This window comes from Cladophialophora yegresii (genome assembly GCF_000585515.1).
Source record: "Cladophialophora yegresii CBS 114405 chromosome Unknown aczIN-supercont1.1, whole genome shotgun sequence".
NCBI classification, from domain to species: Eukaryota; Fungi; Ascomycota; class Eurotiomycetes; order Chaetothyriales; family Herpotrichiellaceae; genus Cladophialophora; species Cladophialophora yegresii.
The window spans coordinates 1,701,226-1,721,430 of record NW_006913045.1 but is presented as its reverse complement, the minus strand read 5'-3'; the positions used below and the strand labels follow the sequence as shown (position 1 = coordinate 1,721,430).

Below are 20,205 nucleotides of genomic sequence, written 5' to 3'. Positions count from 1 at the left end.
AGACCAGGGACCGAATAGACGGCACGCTCGCCGATCTGGAAGGGCAGATGGCCGAACTGAGGGACCACCAAGCGAGCCGGGGCCGAGAAATCACAAACCTCACACTTCGCTTTGAGGAGATGGGCAAGGACCTAGGCCGGCTTCAGGCCCAGTTCGAAACACTCCAGTGTCAGATCGGCGAGCTGAAGTGCGATTCCGAAGTGCCTGATCTCGCGGTCCTGCAGCTTCGGCGGCTGAGGCAGCGACTCCGTACCAGGAACAGCAGAGAGGAACTGGCCCAAGGGGACGACGAGTACGACGAGCACGATGACGGCCCAGAAGCAACATCTTTCGCTAGAGGCATCTGTCAGAGAAGCTAATCCCAAGCGAAATGGTCCGAGAGGCGAACATCAGGTGGTAATGACAACATGGGCACCAAGTTGCGGAGACGACATGAAGAATAAGTCGGTATTGTTGCTGGATGAGCCCCGGTAATCAGGGTTCCTAATCCAGCCAGTCAGAAGGACTGCAGTGTTGGAAGACTGAAGAACAACGTATCGGTCCAGAAGTTGGTACCAGAGAGCGAAAGCCGGAGACCTTTTTGTACATAAAGCTGGGCACACATTCCAGCCCGAGTGCTCAGGATGAGAAATTATCGTGATGGTCAGCTCCCAGTAGCTGGAGCCGGAAGACAAAGCTGAGATTTCGAAGCGATACGGACGGCAGCTCAGACCAAGCACCGCTTTTCCCACACAGGAATGCAATGGTCGAGGCTGGGCGTGGAGCCATGGTGTTAGGGTGCTCATGAGCATCCAGTCGTGATAGCTTGGTAGCACTTGGACAGGCAACATAACGTATGGCTGCGAGTGATTCTTCTTGTGTCCGGTGGATTGCTGTGAGAGGGTAGAACCAGCGTGTGAATGCAGACGCTCCAGTACCGTAACCACAACAGACCATGAACATTCGACCGGGCCTTGTCCCGCCACTGGTGCCACTATGTCTCGATTTCGGTTTTTGCGTCCACCTCTTTCTGCCGGTTTGTGTCGATGCGCAGGCTTGCCTCGAGGCCGTGGTGTACTCACACTTGACCGACAATGTTCGAGGGTTAACCAGGTGTTGCATTCGCCTGATGGGTCGAACCGGTAGGGACGCGGAGCCCGGCCACGAAAGTGAGCACTTTGCGACTGAGGTATTCTGCAGAGCCATGTCTGAGTTATCCTCCAAGCAAGCCTGCCAGGCAGTGTTCATTGTCCTTCTACCGTAGATGACCGCTGAAGTGCTGTCGGAGCGGACCTTGCGCCGGAGATTCGTAATTTGCCTCTCGCTTGAACGTCGACGACCGGGCTGGAGGCGGACTATCGGAGTAGTGCAGGTTGCTGGAGATCTCGCATAACGGAGCAAGGTACACCAGCCCCTTCCGTACAGCATGACGGTACGTGATCCAAGTGTGTAAGCTGATAACCAACGATGCTATTGTAGGATGCCCGGCATAACCTGGCCTCTACCTATGTTCTCGTCAGCACCCATATCGTTGGCCATCCTCTTCTGCCTCCATACGACGGTCCCTGATTTCCAGGACAGCTCATCATTCCCAGCATATGGGGACCTGTTGGCAGATGAATGACCCTGCGTGATCCTGACAGCATCAGATTGTTTCCTCCTCCATGCAGCGAGCCCTGACACACAGAATGGACGCACCCTGGACTGTAGAAGACTGGTTACTGTATGGCCACGGTCGTGGAACCCAGTATCCAGTCCGTTTTCTGCTTCACCTCGTCGTCCTCATAGACGACCGGCCAATAAGGCGAAAGCGAGTGCGCATGCGGGTCCGTCATGGTTAATATTCAGTGCCTGTAAAACGCTGCCCAACCCTCCCAGACGAATTCTCAATCAAAGCTGACACTTCATCTCTCTTGGTCGTGACTTTATCCAGCGAATGACAAAGGCTTGACAAAATCAAACACAATGGCAGACACCGTTGGTTTCAGAATTCCAGAAGTTGTAAGTGGTGCTCTGCCCAGCTGTTCGGACGCACGTGCTGATGCAGAATGTCCAGATTCTCGCTGGTGTCACATTGGACAATGAACTCACCATCTCGAACGGCAGCTTCCTCGCGAGCCTCTTCCTTCGTCTTCCTCCAGAGCTTTGGTTCATGATCCTGTCACTCACCGACTACCGCAGCTTCGTGCTCCTGGCATTGACTTGCAAGAGAATGGCCCTTGTCGTTCTCAACAGCCAGGCATTCCAATATGCAGCTGTTACCGAGGAAGCGGAGCATGCGAAACTCGGTCATTATGAATATCTCGTGAAGAAGGCGTACCTGGACTTGAGGATTGTCCGATCCAAGCTCCACTGCAGCCACCACTTGTGTCCCTTCTACATGAAGCCCATCTGGGCGTGGTCGAAGAACGTCAGAGCCACAGCAGAGAAGATGATGCGAGAGCAGAAAGAAAAACTCGCGCAAGACAAGAAATCCAACGACGAAAAGCGCGAGGTGGCGAGAATTCGAATCCCCACCGAGACCGACAACCAAATCCTCCTCCAAATCATCATCCAAGTCCAGCGAAAGTGATGAGGAAGCTCGCAGACCGGATCACTGGAGCGTTGGATGAAGCGCCTCGAAGGAAGAGGTTGGTGATGCGAAAGGCCTGTTGCGACTTTGACGAACAGCTGTTGTTGGAATGGTTCTCAGCATATTAGGTGCCCACCGCCAACTAGTTGGATCGGTCAGCCAGGAAGTGCTATGATGTTTGTCAGGATACAATATTGGTCGCTGGAATTATGCTGCGAAACCCGAGCAGTCGCCGTCAGGGCGGATCGATGGTACTGTATGTGGACGATGACTCTGCTCGTTGATTCTCGGCTTAGCGGACACTTTCGAGCCGTTCGGCTAGAGCAGCAGAGGCACCATCAGTCTTGCCCAAGGGATTCCGGAAAACCAGGTCAAAAATCAGGAAGCTGAGTAGAAGTCCGGTGAATCGTCCGGATTCGTCAGTTCATTTGAAATCGATCTGTCAGTTTCATTTCTTCTTCGTTAGATTCGCCCGTGCTGCTGTTTTGAAGATGCTGACAGTCCCTTCTCGCTCCTTGTCCATGGCTTTGAGCCTCAACATCTCAACGACGTCCGAGTGATCCTCTTGAATGTTACTGTTCAAACGCGGTGTCTTTCGGTGCCGCTTGACGTCGCCACGGCCGTAGACCACGGTCCATTCTTCCACATCTCGATCCACGGTCACGCCGGCACAGATCTTCGCATGCGCTCCAACCACGACGTTCGCGAAAATAGTTACATGAGGCTCTATCAGCACACTATCTTTGATCGTGGCTCCAGCATGGATCTGGGAGCTGGGATGCATGTAGACATTTGAGCCAACCGTGGTCTTTACAGGATCATGCTCGTCGTCGTCGCTTTCGCCCGGCTGACCGAGTAATGGTGTCGTTGGATTGCTCCCTGCAGCAGCCGCTTTCGAACTCGGATCTGTGGTCGATGCGCTCGGGACAGGTCCGCCAATTACGCACTTTTCAGAGATGATACACTTGTCACTAACTGAAAGCGGACCATGGATCGCAATGAGCTGGGCTCGCGGGTGTACTAAAATGTGTTCGCCCAGAGTGATTGCGTGGGTGCCACGGACATAGGCACCAGGATCAAGATGTGTACTCTGTCCTAGCGTTACCGGAGGCCTGCTCGATGCTTGAGATGTCGATGGCGCAGCTGAAGCACTCATTCTGTTATCCGCCTGCCAACGAACTAATCTAGAGCAGAATGAGAGCAGAATGAGAACAGACTGAGGGTGATTTGAAGTTTGAACGAGATCCAAAGCGGAGCAGACGCGTCTCAAATTCGGAGTGACGCGAACTGATTGGCTCGTTCCAGACTGCTCAACTTCGTTCGCAACTCAGTCAACATACTCGGAATGCCGCCTGATCGAGGCCGAGAATCCAGCTGTAACAACAGAAAATGTCGTACTACGATGTGGACGCCATTCTAACCGACTCACAGAAGCTGCCTTGCACGTTTGAGCTCGATGTGCCTGGACTGGGGTATATTGAGGGCAATGCTGGTGGGACGGTCAGTCAGTCCCCTTGTAGCCCTTCCCGAGAGCACAGCAGAACTGACCCGCCACTGGTGTCCAGGTGAAAGCCGGCACGAAAATTGATCTACCCATGTGGTTGGGTATCATGCTGGCAGTGTCTACTGGGTAAGCTTAACATGGAGACATCGATTCCCTTCCTGATGAAGCGAGTATTAAGCCTCTGAAGGACTGCACAAAGATGATGGCTGATTCGCTCCATCTACAAGGAACTCTCCAGGATCTCTTCGCTTAGTTACCTTGGATTTTCCCGTGCCTCTCCAGCAGCGAGTCATCAATGCTTTGAAGGCAGACCCCAAAACCATCGATCTCCGCGCTCAAGCACCGCACTTCTATGCTCTTAGTGCACGGATTATGGAGTTGTTCGATGACCGTGCGGTGCTGGATACTCTGTTAGATGTGAGTTCTCTCTACGACGTTCGTCTGTTCTTGCTTCGGAGACTGTGGTTCAACTCGTGTAACTTCGTATTAATGCAATGGTGTGGACCAGACCTTCAAAGAGCGGGCAGCTGAAATTGCTGATCAAGCGCACAACCCTAGAGGCGCGATAGGAGACGGCGCAGAGTTTCTGAGGGGTCTGGATGAAAACGAGCGACAGCTGTTTAAAGCAGCGCACGAGGGCCCTAAAGCCGTGCGAGCGTGGACGCAGGATTTGAAGAAGAATACATGATTGAAGTTGTGCTGAAGCTGATATGGCTCATGAGGAATGACACGCTTGTACGCAACAGTGACGATCTTATAGCGAGGTGAGGCGCATGCCCAAGACTCTGTGAGTGCGGAATCGATTTAGCCGACACCACCCGCGGCCTCCTTGACCTTCGTGTGCTCTGGAGGCGCATCCACGAACTGCGGCGGCGCAACTTCGTCCTGTAAGAACCCAGGTGTGCTTTCGCCAATCCCCATCTCTTGCTCAAACATCATATCCTCACCGAGCGCTTCGAGCTCAGCATCCAGTTCCGCCTCATCAACGTCCTCCGGCACGTCGTAAGCGCGACTTATGCTCTCATTGATCTCATTGCCAATTTCCATCAGATCCGCCATCTCATCTTGCATCTGCTCGATCTTGTCGATGTTGATCTTGCCATACTGCTGTTTCAATGCTTTATTGGTGGTCTTCATCGCGTCGACGGTGGTCATGACGTTCTTCAGGTTGTCCTGCATCATCCCGGCTTGCTCCATATTCCACGACTGCTGTTGCAGCTGCGCTCTCTGGTTTTCATACATTTTGCGCTGTTGCAGGACTTTCAGAGCCTTTTGTTTGATCGCCTGCTTCCCCGGACCTTCACGCATCTTGGAGAGCTTTTGTTGGTAGGTGGAAAGTTCAGCATTGATCTTGGCGAGTTTCACATCGACCGAGTCAATTCTAGTATCGACCTATTGTGGTGTTAGTAGTGCTTGACCGGGAACAGGTGGGGGACGTGCATTCTGGATTGCACTGTTGAGATTAGGCTTTGGTGCCGTATTCTTTGACCCGAACAGGCGATTCATCTTCAATAGAGTCTCCTGCCAGGTGCGCTGGTGTGTACTGCACTCGGCGTCGGTTGTTGTGTTCGTATGTGTGGTGGCTCAGAGGGGCGGTTGAGCAGTGGTTTGAAGTCGAGGGTGTCTGCCTACGTCCCGACTCAACCGAGGTTTATCCGCCTTCAGAACTGTGCATTTATTTAGTCAAATCACTGCTTTCCTCTCACCTAGCATTGCTAGCTACCGTTCGGAGAGACTCGGGCTGCAAGGCGGTGCTCTTCATCACGGGCTGCTTTGCAGCGGCATACATTGGTTGAGTGCGCTCTGCACAGTTGGATAGGCGGTATTCACTGCGGATGCCAGACTCCAAAGCGTGACTGCGCCCAGATTTCCAGGCGCCGCGTCAACGCATTGTTTAACTAGGGGATCTGCATCCTCGCAAATTGTCCATCCGCCCCTCGGAGGAAGCTGCACGTGCCGATTTACTCAATCGATTCTCTTGCTGGAAACCGAGGGAGCGCAAATCTAGAGCTGATGGTGGCATTAATTGTATGTGAATGTGCTGGAGCACTCGGCACATTCGATAGCGGAAGTCGACGCGGCCAGCTGCCCGCTCCCTGTTCAGACTCGGCCAGCCTAGGGCAGCCATGTGGCATTGGGCATGCCTGATGACGGAATAGGGCACATGGATGTGGTGGATGAGCGGAAGCGTGGCCGGCGCGAGGAAAAAGGGGCGCTTGTTTGTGGAGGCGCCCGGCACAAGAGCATCTGCACATCTGCACCGCACTGTTCGGGTGTCCAGCTTCGTCCCCAGTTCATCCTGCCAAAGTCACTTGGCCTTCTACCACTTTTTGCTCGCGCGCCTGTTTCATTCGCGGCTCTCGTAGCACGAGTCCAACTATTCTTGGATGCTTGTACCACAAAGCTGAAAGGCTGCAACGATACATTAATTCTGCTGGGGGCTCGCACGCGGCGCGAAAAGCAGCGCAGTGACATTCCGTGCGCCAAGTTCCTCTCTTGCCTCTCGCTTCTACCCGCCGGAACTCGAGCGAGTCACTGAACTCGCCAACTTCACCGAGATAACCTGCCTTGCTCTGACGCGGATCCATCCCTCTGCCACGGGACCATTGACGGAGGTTCTGACTGTACTCTCAACTTCTCTTCAGTCACTCCTTTGTAACGATAGGTAAACATGCGCCGTCGCGACCCCCAGCCGACTCGAACACTACCATCGTCGAATCGCGCACATTTCGATATAGAGCGCTGACTTCTTTCTATCTTCTAGCGCTGGACCGCCTGTCCATGTCTTATCCAATAGACAATTCACGAGCTACGACTACCCACGGCTTATTATCTGACTATCATATACCCCCAGGACTGTACCATTACTAAGACCTCATCCTCCGGCCGGTCGCAACGGAAAGTTATCAGCAACCATGTTTTGGCGATTTGGAGGATACTCCCAGATCTCCACCATTGATACACTCCTCGACAAGCCCAATGTCAAGCTCGAAGACCTGCTTGAAGAGGCCGACCTCATTCAAGAACTCAAATCTCACCACACCAAGCTGATCGAATATCTACGCGACGACACAAACCTCCATGCCCTCCTAAACTACGTGATCGCTCCAGGCCCTAAGCCAGACGTCCATGATGACGACAACGAGAAAGGCAAAGGACCCGCCACGCAGGAGGAAGATGAGCCAAAGCCCTTGGACGAGGAACAAGAGAAGGCCGAGAAAAGAAGACTGAAATATGCCTTTGTCGCGTGCGAGATCCTGTCATGTGAGACATGGTCCATTACCGAGTCCTTGATGGCGAACACCCAGTATCTCACGGACTTTTGGGACTTCTTGCGCAGACTCGCACCGTTGGATCCCCTCCAGGCCGGTTATTTCACAAAGGTAAATGAGACCTTGCTCGAGAAGAAGACTGAGGATATGCTCGATTTCTTCAAGGGTTTGCCCGGCATCGTCCCCGCCATCCTGCAGCATGTCGATTGCCCCATGGTCATGGATCTGTTGTTGAAGATTATCAGTTTGGAAAAATCAGAGGGAGGCGCCGGAATTGTGGACTGGCTCCATGGCCAGGATTTGATTCCGATGCTTCTGTCTAACTTGTCCCCGGACTGCAATGCATCAACTCAAACATCAGCTGGAGACTTTTTGAAGGCTATCATCACAATATCAGCAAATGCTGCTCAGAATGAGCAATCCTGCATCGGCCCCAATAGCCTCACGAGGCAGCTAGTCTCGGAGAAGTGCATTCGGCAGCTTATTTCGTACATGCTTAAAGGCGGCAACCCATTGACTGTTGGAGTCGGGATCGTCATCGAAGTCATCCGTAAGAACAATTCAGACTACGATCCCGATCAGGGTCACAGTCCCAACGCACCTCCCACCAGCCGCGACCCTATCTATCTCGGAACACTTCTCAGACTGTTCGCCCAGCACGTGCCCAGCTTTATGAGCCTGATTCTGAGCTCCAAGCACACCGTCACAATTGGAGAGGAGACGAGCGTGGTAGAGAGGGGCCATCTCAGATCCGCCTGGGGGACACAGATCGAGCCACTTGGGTTTGATCGCTTCAAGACTTGCGAGTTGATGGCAGAACTACTGCACTGCAGCAATATGGGTCTTCTAAATGAGCGGGGAAGTGAAGAATTTATCAAAGCAAGGGATGCCGAAAGGGAGAGGCTGAGGGAGCAAGGAGCGTTCTTGTCTCAAAAGCAATCAGAAGACTCCGCTGTGGATATTTCAGCGAGCTCTTCAAGATTCGAAAATGCCTTTACTCCGTCAGCATCGACATCCACAGAGGAGCTTCGCATAGCTAATCTTAATGACGAGGATGGCTTCGAAAAAGTGGCAGTCTCAGAAGCGACGGACCCAGCCCCAAGTACGAAGCATGATGCAGAGGAATCGATCTCTCCTCGACAGGTCCCGGATCAACCACAAACGCCAACAGGAAATCTGGACGAGACCGTGCGGCGTCTTAGCCTGGAGGATACGGTTATGAGCACCGATGACATTGAACCGGCAACCCTGACAGTGGGCCAGGGAGAAATCTCTCCTCACCCCGAAGACAAACCGGAGCCTCTGTTCTCGAAGTCGGCCGATCCTAACAGAACACCCACGGCCACTAGCCCTGAGCGAGCCACGAGCCCAACTGCGACAAAATCCCGCCCTCAATCAAGCCTTTTCGAAGGTGAATCGTCCCACACAACCCAAGATGCTACAATGCACGTGTCACAAGTCGAGCAAACAGTTTCTGATGACGCTCCAATTGTCGGAGATCATTTGAAAATCATGTTTGTGGAGAATAGAGTAGTCCCTACGATTCTGGTAAGCGAAGTCACCCACCGGGCGGATAAACGCTAAATGTGCACAGAGCTTCTTCTTTCGATTTCCATGGAACAACTTCCTCCACAATGTCGTTTATGATGTTGTGCAACAAGTCTTCAATGGGCCCATGGACCGGGGCCATAATAGATTTCTAGCATTTGATCTTTTTGAGACTGGCCGCATTACTGACGCGATAATCGAAGGCCAGAGACGAAGTGACGAAGAACAACAGGCCAGAAACATGCGTCTAGGATATATGGGCCACTTGACCCTTGTGGCAGAAGAGGTCGTTAAGTTCGGCGAGCGACATCCGAGAGAGTTGCTCTCGCCCACAGTTCAAGACTGCATCTACTCTCAGGCCTGGGAGGAATACGTTACCAAGACACTGGCTGAGACGCGAGAACGAGACAACGCGATATTGGGGGGCTTCCGGCCAGATAACGGCCTTGGCCCTAGGCAGGCAGTCCTCAATGCCGTTAGTTCGGGTCAAGGCTTTGGTCCCGGAAGCGCATTAGCTGGCGTTGGACTGGGCGGTGGCCAGAATGCCCTCGACAGCGTTGACTTATCAAACAACGGCAGTGCCACTAGTGCTGGATACAACTCGAGCGGGTCGGTTTCGAGCGGGTTTGGAAGTTCGTCGGATGATGATGACGAAGACATGGACGATGCAGAAGACGAAGAGCATGCGCGAACAGTCAATCAGCTGTCAGCTGCTGATACAGGTCTTAGCTCGGAGAACGTAAGTGGGACCAATACAGGGCGACGGATGTTTATCTTTTAGGCTAATGATGCGTTGTTGCCAACAGTCTGATCAGCCAATACCTTTACTGCCACCTCCACCAGCACCACTCAATATCGAGCCATCACGTGCTCGCCGACGGTTGGCTGATCGTTTAGCGAGACACAAGCAGGAGGCTGAGCAAGAAGTGGCTGCAGCAGAGTTCGGATCCGAAGCAGACGATCCGTTCGCTGCTCTTGGGAACAACGACGACAACGGCGCCGACCCTTTCTCACTAGATGAGGAGGAGCAGGACATCACAACGTTTGGGAAACGCAGCAACTTGACTTCCTCGAATCAGAGTCCAGGCAACAATCACCACAGTTTCTCGGTCACCAGAGGTCTGACCAGCTTGTTTTCTCCAACGTCCAGCACACACAACCAGACCTCCCACGATGACTTTGACGGTTCGCTGGACGACTCATCATCGGACGGATCTGGCTCCGATATCGACTCGGAGAATCCTCCATTAGAAGCACGACGGAGTCTTGAGCGACGACCCCTCGAAGTTTTCGAGGACGAGGAAATGGGGGAAATGGTGGCCCCTACAGAGGAAGTCGAAAGCACTAGTTCCGACGAAGAGGTGTTAAGTCCTGCGGAAAAAGAGAAATTGGGAGGAGCCTTTGGGATGAAAGATGACGACGAGCAGGACTCGGAGTTCTCCGGACAAGAGGACCATGACGACGACGACGGAGATTTGGTTGAGATTGCGATGGGCAAGCCGTCGAAGAGGAGATCGAGGGGCTGATGTCGCCCTGTCATCCCAAGGTCCCCACTACCAGCAATTATCAGACGCGGTGGATAAGTTCGTTGCTGAACAGAGGCAAATCTGGCGTCAGCACTCAGCACCGGACAGTTCTGCGATATCTGGCAACGATCAAGCAAATGACCCAGTGTACAATTACCACTTCTTTTGTGATACCCCACACGCTTTCGGTCACGGCATTACAGCATGGAATGGTTTTTGGCACAGCTCATAAGACGACAGACAACACGAGAGACATGGCTTGTTTGGATCTAATTCCCTCTTATGCCACCGGGACAGACGGGCCGGATCGGAATGTGATGAACACGAGACGCGGAAAGAAGTCTGGTGCGTCAATCTTGACTTGAAAGGGAAGGCAGGCACCCGTAGTGCATATATGCGCATCTGACCGGAGTCCTGCTACCGGTGACCAGGCAGTACCGCGCTGTGGCTTCCTTGGCTTTTACGTACGACTCGAGTACGAGGTGAATGATTGCTGCGGTGTACGATATTGATAGTGCAAGGCAGGTAGAGCAGACGAAGTAAGCAGGGTGAATGCAAAAGGAATGACCCGCGTTGTGTTCTACTTCTCTGTTGCCGACTTTCGAGACGTACGATTACAGCAGCTGGTCACCTTGGATCTTGTCTCGGGCAGTCGGTAATGAATTTCGTTCTCAGCTCATACTCTACAGTATAGTTGTTCGTCTTCGCGCTTCTCAGGTCACCGGTACACCTTGAGAGGGGCGCTGTCTCGCGGGGTATAGATAGTCTATGATAAACCCGGTTGATATTCGAGTGGGCGGTCTGACAATAAAACCCGTTCAACCCCCAAGGCACAGGACCGTGGGCCATGCAGTGGGTGCGGCTTGGCCAAAATTGGACGATTAGATATCCCACCCACTTCAGTCACCTCAGAATCATCCTTGCCTCGACGTTCTCCTGTCCCTGTGAGAGAAACCGGCTACCTCCAAAGCAGCCTCTTGCGACGAAAGAGGGCCTGCAAGAGGGTGTCCACTATCGGCATGACCACCATTTCCTTGAGACAATTAGCTGACGCAGTCACCTTGCCACGAAAGTAAATTTCATCCCTCCAGCTCCGCTACGTTGTCGTGTTGTTCCGCATCTCGCCCAGACAAGTCCTTCGGCGTGATCCCCCTTCGCCGCCTCCACTCCCAAACACCTCTATCGACTTCATCACAGTCGACCCCATCAGGGACAAGGCAGAAGGTGACGCCCAGATCGGTCTCGACATTACGATTCCGCCCCTCGTCGTCAAAGAAGAGCATATCCTCAAACGGAACCGTCCGGCCTTGCAGCGGATTCTGGTTCCGGTTCTGGTCCGACCCAGACCGTGCCGGTTTGGCGAGCTGCTGCTGGAGCTTGCGGAAGTGCGTCGTCTTCGTGCCCGGGTAGATCTGCGGGTGGGTGAAGAAAGCCCAGGCCTTGAGAGCGTCGCTCCTCGTCGTAGTCGTAGTGGCGCCGGATAAAGGAACTTGCAGACCGCGTAACATCTCGGCGGCCAACTCGGGCGCGTGCGTCCGGCTGGCGAGACTCATGACGATGCCCTTCTCCCGCGCGGATGCCAGTATCGAGGGCACCTGCGGGTAAAAGCAGAAGGACTCGCCCCACCGGTCTAACATTTTGGTGTTGATTTGTGGCATGCCCGAGGTGTTGTCTTTGGACTGGGACGTGGTGGAGACCGCTGGTTTGACGGGGCTGGAGACGTGCGTGTCCACCCAGAAGGGCCAGAGGGTGTAGTCCAGGTCGAATACTATGAGGCTGGGCAGGGGGAGGGAATCTGTGAATGTCGCGGGGACGGGAGAGTCGGTGCTGGGGACATGATGGTGAGTTTGCTTGCGTGATCGAGGCATTGTGCCGGCGGAAAAAGTCTGTGTGTGGAAAATGAAGACGAAAGACAACGCGATGGTAGCAACTAGGATAGATTGAAGAGGGCGAGAGGCTGCCAGCTTATGACCGTGGAGTAACCCGTACGTAAGTCAAGAAAAGGGATGCCTGGTGGCAAGTCGGCTGAAGGAGAAATTGAGAACGAGGCGACGAGGCTGCGAACTTGATGACGTTCGGAGCGATAAGTCCAGGTCACATGGAGATAAGCAGACTGGGACCACCAGGACGAGGGAGGCAGGAGGAGTTCCCAGGGGCACTCGGCCTGAATGCGTACTCGTGCGCAGCTGTGCAGAAATCAATTCACCGCGCAGTACGGAGTACGGAGTATGCTCTGGATTTTCGTGCCATAGGATATGGTACGAAAGGTAATGATATTGTCCAGCGAGTGTGTTGTGCCGGGCTTGACTCGAGTAATTGCTTCACCTTCGATCAGTACCCTCAAGCATGGGTCCCCCAAAAAGTACAGTAAGCTTGCAGATCACCGCTTGTAGCATCATTTCTCAGGGAAGCACCTAGTATTGATGTTACGATACGTAGTACTCCGTAGACTGTGTTACTGTGTCCATTAGCTATCCTCATTGTCAAAGGCGTAAGAAATGATCTAGCCCGTGTGTGGCTAGTATGTCCCGACCTGCTTATCGATAACGGCTCGACGGAAAGAAAAGGCCAGCGCCTCGTCTCGGTTCTCCACGCTCGCCACGGCACGCGTCACTCGTCTGCTTCAAAAGCTCTCTCGGCTCTTTAGTTGACGAGGTAAATGATGGCGACTCCTTCCTTGACCCGGCCATGCTGATCAACCTATGCCTGCGTCTGACAACTCGCGCAGGAAGCCCTTCCTTTCAAGTTTCCCGCCTCATCAGCAGAAGCATCCGTCATGCAGCCGCAGAAGTCGGTAGCAATGGAGCTGCTCCTGCCGTGGCCATCATCGGATCCGGCCCAGCGGGCTTCTACACTGCGCAGAAGGTGATGCGCAAGATCGCGGGGGCACGCATCGACATGTATGAGCAGCTTCCCGTGCCATTTGGCCTCGTCAGGTTCGGTGTAGCTCCAGATCACCCCGAGGTAAAGGTCAGAATCCCTATTAGCTGCTCTTTGCGCTCTGCTGATCACCCTCCAGAACGTCCAAGACACTTTCCAAGACGTCGCCGAATCCCCTAACTTTACCTTTATCGGAAATGTCAACCTGGGCCATGATCTCCCCCTTCCATTGCTAGGCAAGCATTACGATGCGATAGTCTTTGCATACGGCGCGTCAAAGGACCGGAAGATCGGCTTAGACGGTGAAGACAAACCTCACATCTACTCCGCCCGCGCATTCGTGGGATGGTACAACGGTCTTCCCGAGTATCGCAATCTAAACCCTGATCTGCAGGCTGGAGAGACTGCGGTCGTCGTTGGCCAGGGAAATGTGGCATTGGATGTTGCAAGGACGTTGCTGAGCAAGGTTGACATTCTACGCAAGACGGACATCACGGAATATGCGCTGGAAGCTCTGGCTGCAAGCAAAATAAGACACGTTCACGTGGTGGGACGCCGCGGTCCCATGCAGGCAGCATTTACCATTAAAGAAGTGCGCGAACTCCTCCACCTGGAAGACGTCAATTTCACGCCAATCCCAGAGGCTCTGTTTCCGCCTGACTTGTCAAAGCTCCCACGCCCAAAGCGGCGGCTGATGGAACTTTTGAAGAAGGGAAGCCCTGGCAAGGAGGACGCCGCCAAGTCCTGGTCTCTTGACTTTCTGTTGGCGCCCCAAGCTTTGCAATGGTCTCCTGCGGATCCAAGCAAGCTCGAAGGCGTGATCTTTGCAAGAACGACCCTCGAAAACGTGGCGGATCCGGAGTCCAAGGTCTCCAGCACAGACGAGACTCAGCTCATCCCTACATCGACCCTATTCCGATCGATAGGCTACAAAGCAGAAGCGATACCGGGCATGGCCGACCTGGGCACAGACTTTGACGAACGAACAGGCACCATCCGGCATGACGGATACGGCAGGATCGTCCCCTTGCAAGAGACTGACACCCACGGTCTCAAAGCCAGTCTCTACTGTTCCGGCTGGGTGAAGCGCGGTCCTACAGGCGTCATCGCAAGCACCATGACCGACGCATTCCAGACGGCCGCCGCAATTGTCGAGGACTGGAGAAAGAAGACCGCCCAGAGCGAGCCCAATTCAGCGTCATCACTGTCACAGACCGGATGGAAAGGCGTCCAAGCCGACGCAGAGATCCTCAAGCTCCCTCTCAACCCTGTACACTGGGACGATTGGGAGAATATCGACCAGGTGGAGAAGAAGATTGGCACAGAAAGGGGCAAGCCCAGGGAAAAGTTCGGGAGTGTAAAGGAGATGCTGGAAGCGAGCAGGGAATGAAACTGCCCGAGGGACGAGAGACGTGCTTGGTAGTATTTGCACTGCGAGGTCGGTCGCCAAAGCATATCGGTAGAGCGGAAGGATCGGTTGTAGTGTAGATATACCTAAATATACTCCATCTTACATACAATACTGTTCATCCGCCCGGCAGCACAAACATGCACGGGTCTGGGTTCTCAAGTTCTGCCTAGACTTCGCCTAGATCTCTGGTGCCGACCATTTCACTGCCTGCACTTGGTGGCTCGCGTACATCTCCCCTTTGCTATCCACAATCCCTCTTCTTCAGTGGGGTGTGATGGCCCTGTAGCTTCACCGTCAGCTCCCCTCTCCACTTGTATCATGTGTCCGCTTGTCGGTGGGTCGCGTCGTGTCTCTGCATCGGGAACCGTACTGACTGTAGAGGCAGTCTTGTCAGCTCTTAGCCGTCAGATATGCAGTAGGTCGAGGCACAACAGGCCAAACTGACCGGCGTTGAGACCAACGTTGACGCCGCTGCTGCTGCCACCACCACCACCACCACCACCACCACCGCGAGAGATCCTGCAGGGCTATATCATCTCAAGCACTCGACCCGTTCCCGTAGAGTATATCTTCCACGTACTCGGCAATCGCCAGCGCGCTCGTCAACCCGGGACTCTCGATGCCCAGGAGGTTCACGAACCCCTTGAACCCCTCCTCCTCCTTGATGTAGAAGTCGGCGAACCCCTCGCCGTCCTTGCCGTACGTGCCGCTTGTCTTCCCCAGTTTGGGCCGAATCCCACAGTAATCGAGGCCGATCGCCTGGGCGTCAATGGAGGGCAAATAATCCTTGATCACTTGGATGGCGGCAGCCAGACGCGCCGGGTTGGGGGTCAAGTCCGTGGGGTCGTCGACCCACTCGACGTCGGGGCCGAAACGGACCCGCCCGGCCATGTCGAGCGTCAGATGGGTGCCTAGACCTCCCGACCCGGGTTTGGGCGCCGGGTATAGTAGGGTATTTGGCTTGGGGTGGGACGCCGCGTACGAAAAGTACGTCCCCTTGGCGTAGTATGGCTTGCGGTGTCGGTCGGGCGGGAGGACCATGTTGGAGATGTCCATGGCCGCCAGGCCCGCCGAGTTGATCAGCGCCTCGGCCGTGATGACGTCCTCGCCGCCCTTGCCGTCGCGGGACTGCGTGGTGATGGCGTACCCTTCCTCCCCGTCGCCGTGTTGTCCAAGGGCCTCGACTTTGGTGACCACCGTGTGCAGCATCTCGTCGCCGCCGCGCTCGTCAAAGCTGCCCTCGAGGTAGGCCATGAAGGCATGCGAGTCGATGATGCCCGTCGTGGGGGATTCGAGGACACCGGCCTCCGCACGCACGTCGGGCTCCTGGGTCTGGATTTCCTTGCGTGCCAAGAAATGCGTGGGCACGTCGATCCGTTGCGCGAACGCGTGCAGGGCTTCCAGCTCGCCCATCTGCTGCGCGTCCTGGGCGATGATCCACTTCTTGGTGCGGCTGTGCGGGATGTTCTGGGCCTCGCATAGATCGTAGAGCAGGTGTTTTCCGCGCAGGCACAGCTTCGTCTTCAGGCTGTCTGGGCCGTAGTACAGGCCGGCGTGGATGACTTCGGAGTTGCGGCTGCTGGTTTCGGTGCCCACGGAGCCGTGTCGTTCAATCAGAATCGTCGATGTGCCGGTTCTGGAGGCCAGTTGCCGTGCGATGGCTAGGCCGACGGCTCCGGCACCGATGACCTAGAGACATGAGTAAGCATATATGGGCATAAAGCTGGGAGGGCAACGACAATGGTAGCAGCAGCAGATATTGGGGATATTAGCGATGAAACACTATTGCGAGATTCTACATGTGTCTGGGGGTGTGTGGGTGTTCATGTGTACTTACAGCATGGGTAAAGTCAGCGTTGCGGCTTTTGGATGTCGAAAAGTTCCTTTTCCCGGCGATTTCGCGACTCAGCATCCTCGCGGCGGTGCGAGGAAACGGCGGCACCATCTTGAATTGCTCTCATAAATGAATGGGTACCTGTTAAGCCTCCGGCTTCAAGTTGCACGGCCCTTTGATGTCTGCAATGAAATCAATTCCCACACGACATCCCGGTCGAAACATGCACGCTCGGGTTTGCTTGAGCACAATTGCGTCAATCGCAAATCACAACAAGTGCGCGGTGCGGTCGAGGGATACTCCAGTATGTAGTGCTAGGTATGATGGGTACCCAAGCCAGAGATATCAAAGACAAGGTATCAATGAGGTGTACAGAAAGCTTATCGGGGCACCACGACGTGCGTCGACTCGAACAGATCGCGGACGCCGAAAGGGTCAAAGGGACTCGCAGATGCAATCAACAATTAGTACTCGCTGCAATGCTACATGTATGGCCTGGAAGTACAGTGAATACAATCACGGAAAGCGATATGGACAACAGGCGTGATGTTGGTGGACGTCCCGGCGATAAGGGACAACCATTATCACCTAATTAAGGAGATGGTGGAGATGATATCCGATGACGTTGACACGGGAGGATTTCTGGGCTAAGACCAAAGCACAGTCCTACATAGTAGATCTATCGTCCGCACGAAATTGAGGGAGGGGACAGCGAGGGGATTCTTGTGCGCACGAATCCATTGGCTTCAGCGAGCTATCCAAGCTCGTGTCTTTCCCGGGCTGACACATCCATGTACAACCCACCATTGACACGTCTAACGCGGACTCTTTCTATGCATACGGCCAAACCAGTATTCCAGAACGTGGTACCTCGGCGTTTGCCGCGTCTTGCGTTGGCCCCTTGCTCCCCAGAGACCATCCACCCATATGAACTGTGGTGACCTCCTCCCTGTTGGGCTGAGTATGTATGTCCAATGACGCCAACAAGTCTATCGCTAAAGTGCAAAGGGAGAAGCAAAACAATGTTTTTCAGGAAGGCCGGAATGCGGTCACGGGCGTTCCGTAAAGGTGAGCTTGCAATGGTCCTGTCACCCAAGATTAGCCATGTTTTCACGAATGATCCAAACCCTCGAACTTACCTGAGGGAAAATGGTCGCAAAAACCTCAATTTCCTCGCTGATAGGCGTGGGTTCATGCACCCAATCCATCAGAATGCTCGCCTTGCCAATCATGGCCATCAAATTCAACTGAGCATATGTTTGACCCAGACAGTAGTGAGGGCCGGTTCCAAACACCAGCCAGTTCTTGACCTGCTTGTCTGCATCGCCAGTGATCCATCGCTCGGGTTCAAAGCTGTCAGGGTTGGGATACGCTTCGGGATCGTGGGTTGCGGGCCAGATACTGGGGATGATCATCGAACCCTTCTTCAATGTGTAGTTTTCGGTGACCGGGAAATCCTTCTTCGCCACGTATGGCACAAGAATGACTGGAGGGCGGTATCGCAATGTTTCCTTGACTACGGCCCTTGTCCAGACCATTGACTCCAGCATGTCCATGTCGAATGGCTTGTTCCGGTCACCACCTCGAAGTCTAAGGTTCTCTTCCCGCACTTTGTCCAAGATCTCCGGTCGGTCGGCCATAATTTGGAAGAGCCAAGTGCACGCGCTGGACGTGGCGTCCTGTGAAGCGAATAGGAACGTGAAGAGAGTCATGGAGATCTCGAAATCAGTAAAGTCGCGCAGTAATTGAGCCGGTTTCTCCGAGTCATCAACCTTCTCGCCCCTCGCGATGCGTTCTCTATACGTGGCCGAATCTTGGATTTGCTTGACCCAGGCATCCATGATGCAGGTGATACTGCCGCCAGCGGCCATGCGGACCTTGGACTTCGCCGCGCATTTGGCGAATTCTTCGAGCACCATGTCGGCTGCTTTCTTTCCATACCATGTCTTGGTGTAAGGGATAATAATTGGGAAGTTGACGAGTTCCAGAGCCGCCGTGATCAGATAGTAATCGTGGGCGATCTTCTTTACCACCTTCTCGCTCATGTAGTGTCCCACGAATGTCCGGCAAGATACGGCGCACATGAGTTCTCGAAAGACAGGCATCCAGGGCTGGGCCTTCATGTTGTTCTCCCGGGTCATGTCGAGAAAGCTCTTGAAGTACTTGCTGTAGACCTCCTCTTGACCGGGCAGATACATTTCCAATGCCTGGCGGGTGAACAATCCGTTGAGTCCTTTGCGATACTCCACGTGAGCCTTCCCATCCAGGAAGACCCAGTTGTTAGGACGAAGCAGTTTGGGAGCGACATCGACGACGGTCGGTTTGAGGAACATGGGCGAGTTGAAGACTTTCCGGGTCATGGCAGGGGTTCCGGCAATCACGACGAATCTGAATAATGCTGTTAGCCCAAAAGCTTGGGTGAGACAAAACATCGACACAGCGAACGTACTTGTGAAAGACTGAGACGCAGCTCAGCTCAGCACTCTCCCATTTCTCCTTGTACTTGTTGAAATCCGGGCGCATCGACTCGAGAAATGGCCCAATAAAGGGCATTTTCCACGCCGGGCCGACAATGCCATGTTTGCGCCATTGGTAGCTACCTGTAAGAGTCTGTCAGCGTCCCGCGACATCAGAGGCTACATCGAGGGTGCTCACACTGATCGTAGGTAGCCAGCACCAAGAGAAGCGTCAAGAGCACAGTCCAGATATTGAGCTGCGCCCACACTCTGCCCAATACACCCGCTCCCGAGGTCAGCGCGGCCTGATGCGACTTCAGATCGGCATTTGCGAGAGGTGATGTAAAGCTGGTGGCATTTGAGAGGCCCTCCATGGCGATTCGCGAGGGTGATGTTGGGGGCCGCGGTAAAAGGCTTGAGTGTGCGTGCTACGGTCGAATGGGCGGACAGTGCCTTGCAGTCGTTGGGCGACACGGTACAACAACCAGCCTTTCACGGAAATGCGCCTCTTTTAGTCCTCCTCTTTGACACAAGTAGTCCAGCAAGTCGATGTTACCCAGAGAACACAACGGGGTCGCAGGACAGAGCGACAAGCACGGAGTGTTTTGATAGACTTGACTGCAAGGACTGCGACTTCGCCGCTAGAATTCTTGGCTCTGATAATTATCGTTCACGGCGAGGGGCCTGCCGAAATTGGAGCTTGGTGATGCCCCCGACGTGGCCTCATCAGTGTCTCTTTAGGCTTGCTTAACGCCGACTGCATCTTCCAATTGGGCAGGCGCCGGGCATCCTAGAGGGGCCGTTCGTCGGTTGCTGGACCCTCCGGATGGCCACACTTTGCCCTGAGAAATTGAGCCAATCATTTACTGGTCAACCACAACCGACTGGTGCTAGCGCAAACACGAGGATTTTAGAGCTTGTCTGCTTCGTAATCTCGGTGCACTTTCTATTTTATTGTGGACTCGTACGGAGTACCTCTGGAATGCTGAGCAAGGGGGGGGACCGTGGCAAGACAGAAATCGACCAGCTCGGACCTTACATGTATGTAATGCTGTCGCATGATAGTCACTTCGTACCTCGTACCGAGAATGTATGCAGAACTCTACAGGCCTTTTTCCCACATGCCCATTGTCAGGCGCCGCTTCTCCCATCATGTGTTTTCCCATATTGATCTCAAGTCCCGATCATGATCCCGAGACTCCCTGAACTCCGTGTCACAACTC

General features: G+C 54.1%; 9 protein-coding genes across 9 annotated transcripts; 4 read left to right on the top strand and 5 right to left on the bottom strand.

Moving 5' to 3' along the window:
- Nucleotides 1–1,944: 1,944 nt before the first annotated feature.
- A1O7_00608 (uncharacterized protein) lies at nt 1,945–2,551 on the top strand (the record flags this gene model as incomplete). Its single annotated transcript, XM_007754649.1, has 2 exons — nt 1,945–1,980; nt 2,036–2,551. 2 exons carry the CDS (start codon nt 1,945–1,947, stop codon nt 2,549–2,551), a joined length of 552 nt encoding a protein of 183 aa, XP_007752839.1.
- Nucleotides 2,552–2,999: 448 nt separating this feature from the next.
- On the bottom strand, nt 3,000–3,707 carry A1O7_00607 (uncharacterized protein; the record flags this gene model as incomplete). The annotated part of the gene is made up of 1 exon (XM_007754648.1): nt 3,000–3,707. The coding sequence occupies one exon, from the start codon at nt 3,705–3,707 to the stop codon at nt 3,000–3,002; it is 708 nt and encodes a 235-aa protein (XP_007752838.1).
- Nucleotides 3,708–3,940: 233 nt separating this feature from the next.
- A1O7_00606 (DNA replication complex GINS protein psf3) lies at nt 3,941–4,743 on the top strand (the record flags this gene model as incomplete). The annotated part of the gene is made up of 4 exons (XM_007754647.1): nt 3,941–4,051; nt 4,117–4,181; nt 4,283–4,472; nt 4,564–4,743. 4 exons carry the CDS (start codon nt 3,941–3,943, stop codon nt 4,741–4,743), a joined length of 546 nt encoding a protein of 181 aa, XP_007752837.1.
- Nucleotides 4,744–4,859: 116 nt separating this feature from the next.
- On the bottom strand, nt 4,860–5,561 carry A1O7_00605 (uncharacterized protein; the record flags this gene model as incomplete). The annotated part of the gene is made up of 2 exons (XM_007754646.1): nt 4,860–5,447; nt 5,481–5,561. The coding sequence occupies 2 exons, from the start codon at nt 5,559–5,561 to the stop codon at nt 4,860–4,862; spliced, it is 669 nt and encodes a 222-aa protein (XP_007752836.1).
- Nucleotides 5,562–6,970: 1,409 nt separating this feature from the next.
- Nucleotides 6,971–10,401, top strand: A1O7_00604 (uncharacterized protein; the record flags this gene model as incomplete). Its single annotated transcript, XM_007754645.1, has 3 exons — nt 6,971–8,875; nt 8,922–9,614; nt 9,682–10,401. 3 exons carry the CDS (start codon nt 6,971–6,973, stop codon nt 10,399–10,401), a joined length of 3,318 nt encoding a protein of 1,105 aa, XP_007752835.1.
- A 1,079-nt stretch (nt 10,402–11,480) lies between these two features.
- Nucleotides 11,481–12,269, bottom strand: A1O7_00603 (uncharacterized protein; the record flags this gene model as incomplete). Its single annotated transcript, XM_007754644.1, has 1 exon — nt 11,481–12,269. One exon carries the CDS (start codon nt 12,267–12,269, stop codon nt 11,481–11,483), a length of 789 nt encoding a protein of 262 aa, XP_007752834.1.
- Nucleotides 12,270–13,089: 820 nt separating this feature from the next.
- On the top strand, nt 13,090–14,671 carry A1O7_00602 (ferredoxin-NADP+ reductase; the record flags this gene model as incomplete). The annotated part of the gene is made up of 2 exons (XM_007754643.1): nt 13,090–13,371; nt 13,421–14,671. The coding sequence occupies 2 exons, from the start codon at nt 13,090–13,092 to the stop codon at nt 14,669–14,671; spliced, it is 1,533 nt and encodes a 510-aa protein (XP_007752833.1).
- Nucleotides 14,672–15,229: 558 nt separating this feature from the next.
- On the bottom strand, nt 15,230–16,637 carry A1O7_00601 (uncharacterized protein; the record flags this gene model as incomplete). The annotated part of the gene is made up of 2 exons (XM_007754642.1): nt 15,230–16,381; nt 16,530–16,637. 2 exons carry the CDS (start codon nt 16,635–16,637, stop codon nt 15,230–15,232), a joined length of 1,260 nt encoding a protein of 419 aa, XP_007752832.1.
- A 938-nt stretch (nt 16,638–17,575) lies between these two features.
- On the bottom strand, nt 17,576–19,356 carry A1O7_00600 (C-22 sterol desaturase; the record flags this gene model as incomplete). Its single annotated transcript, XM_007754641.1, has 4 exons — nt 17,576–17,611; nt 17,666–18,914; nt 18,976–19,126; nt 19,182–19,356. 4 exons carry the CDS (start codon nt 19,354–19,356, stop codon nt 17,576–17,578), a joined length of 1,611 nt encoding a protein of 536 aa, XP_007752831.1.
- Between the last annotated feature and the right edge of the window lie 849 nt (nt 19,357–20,205).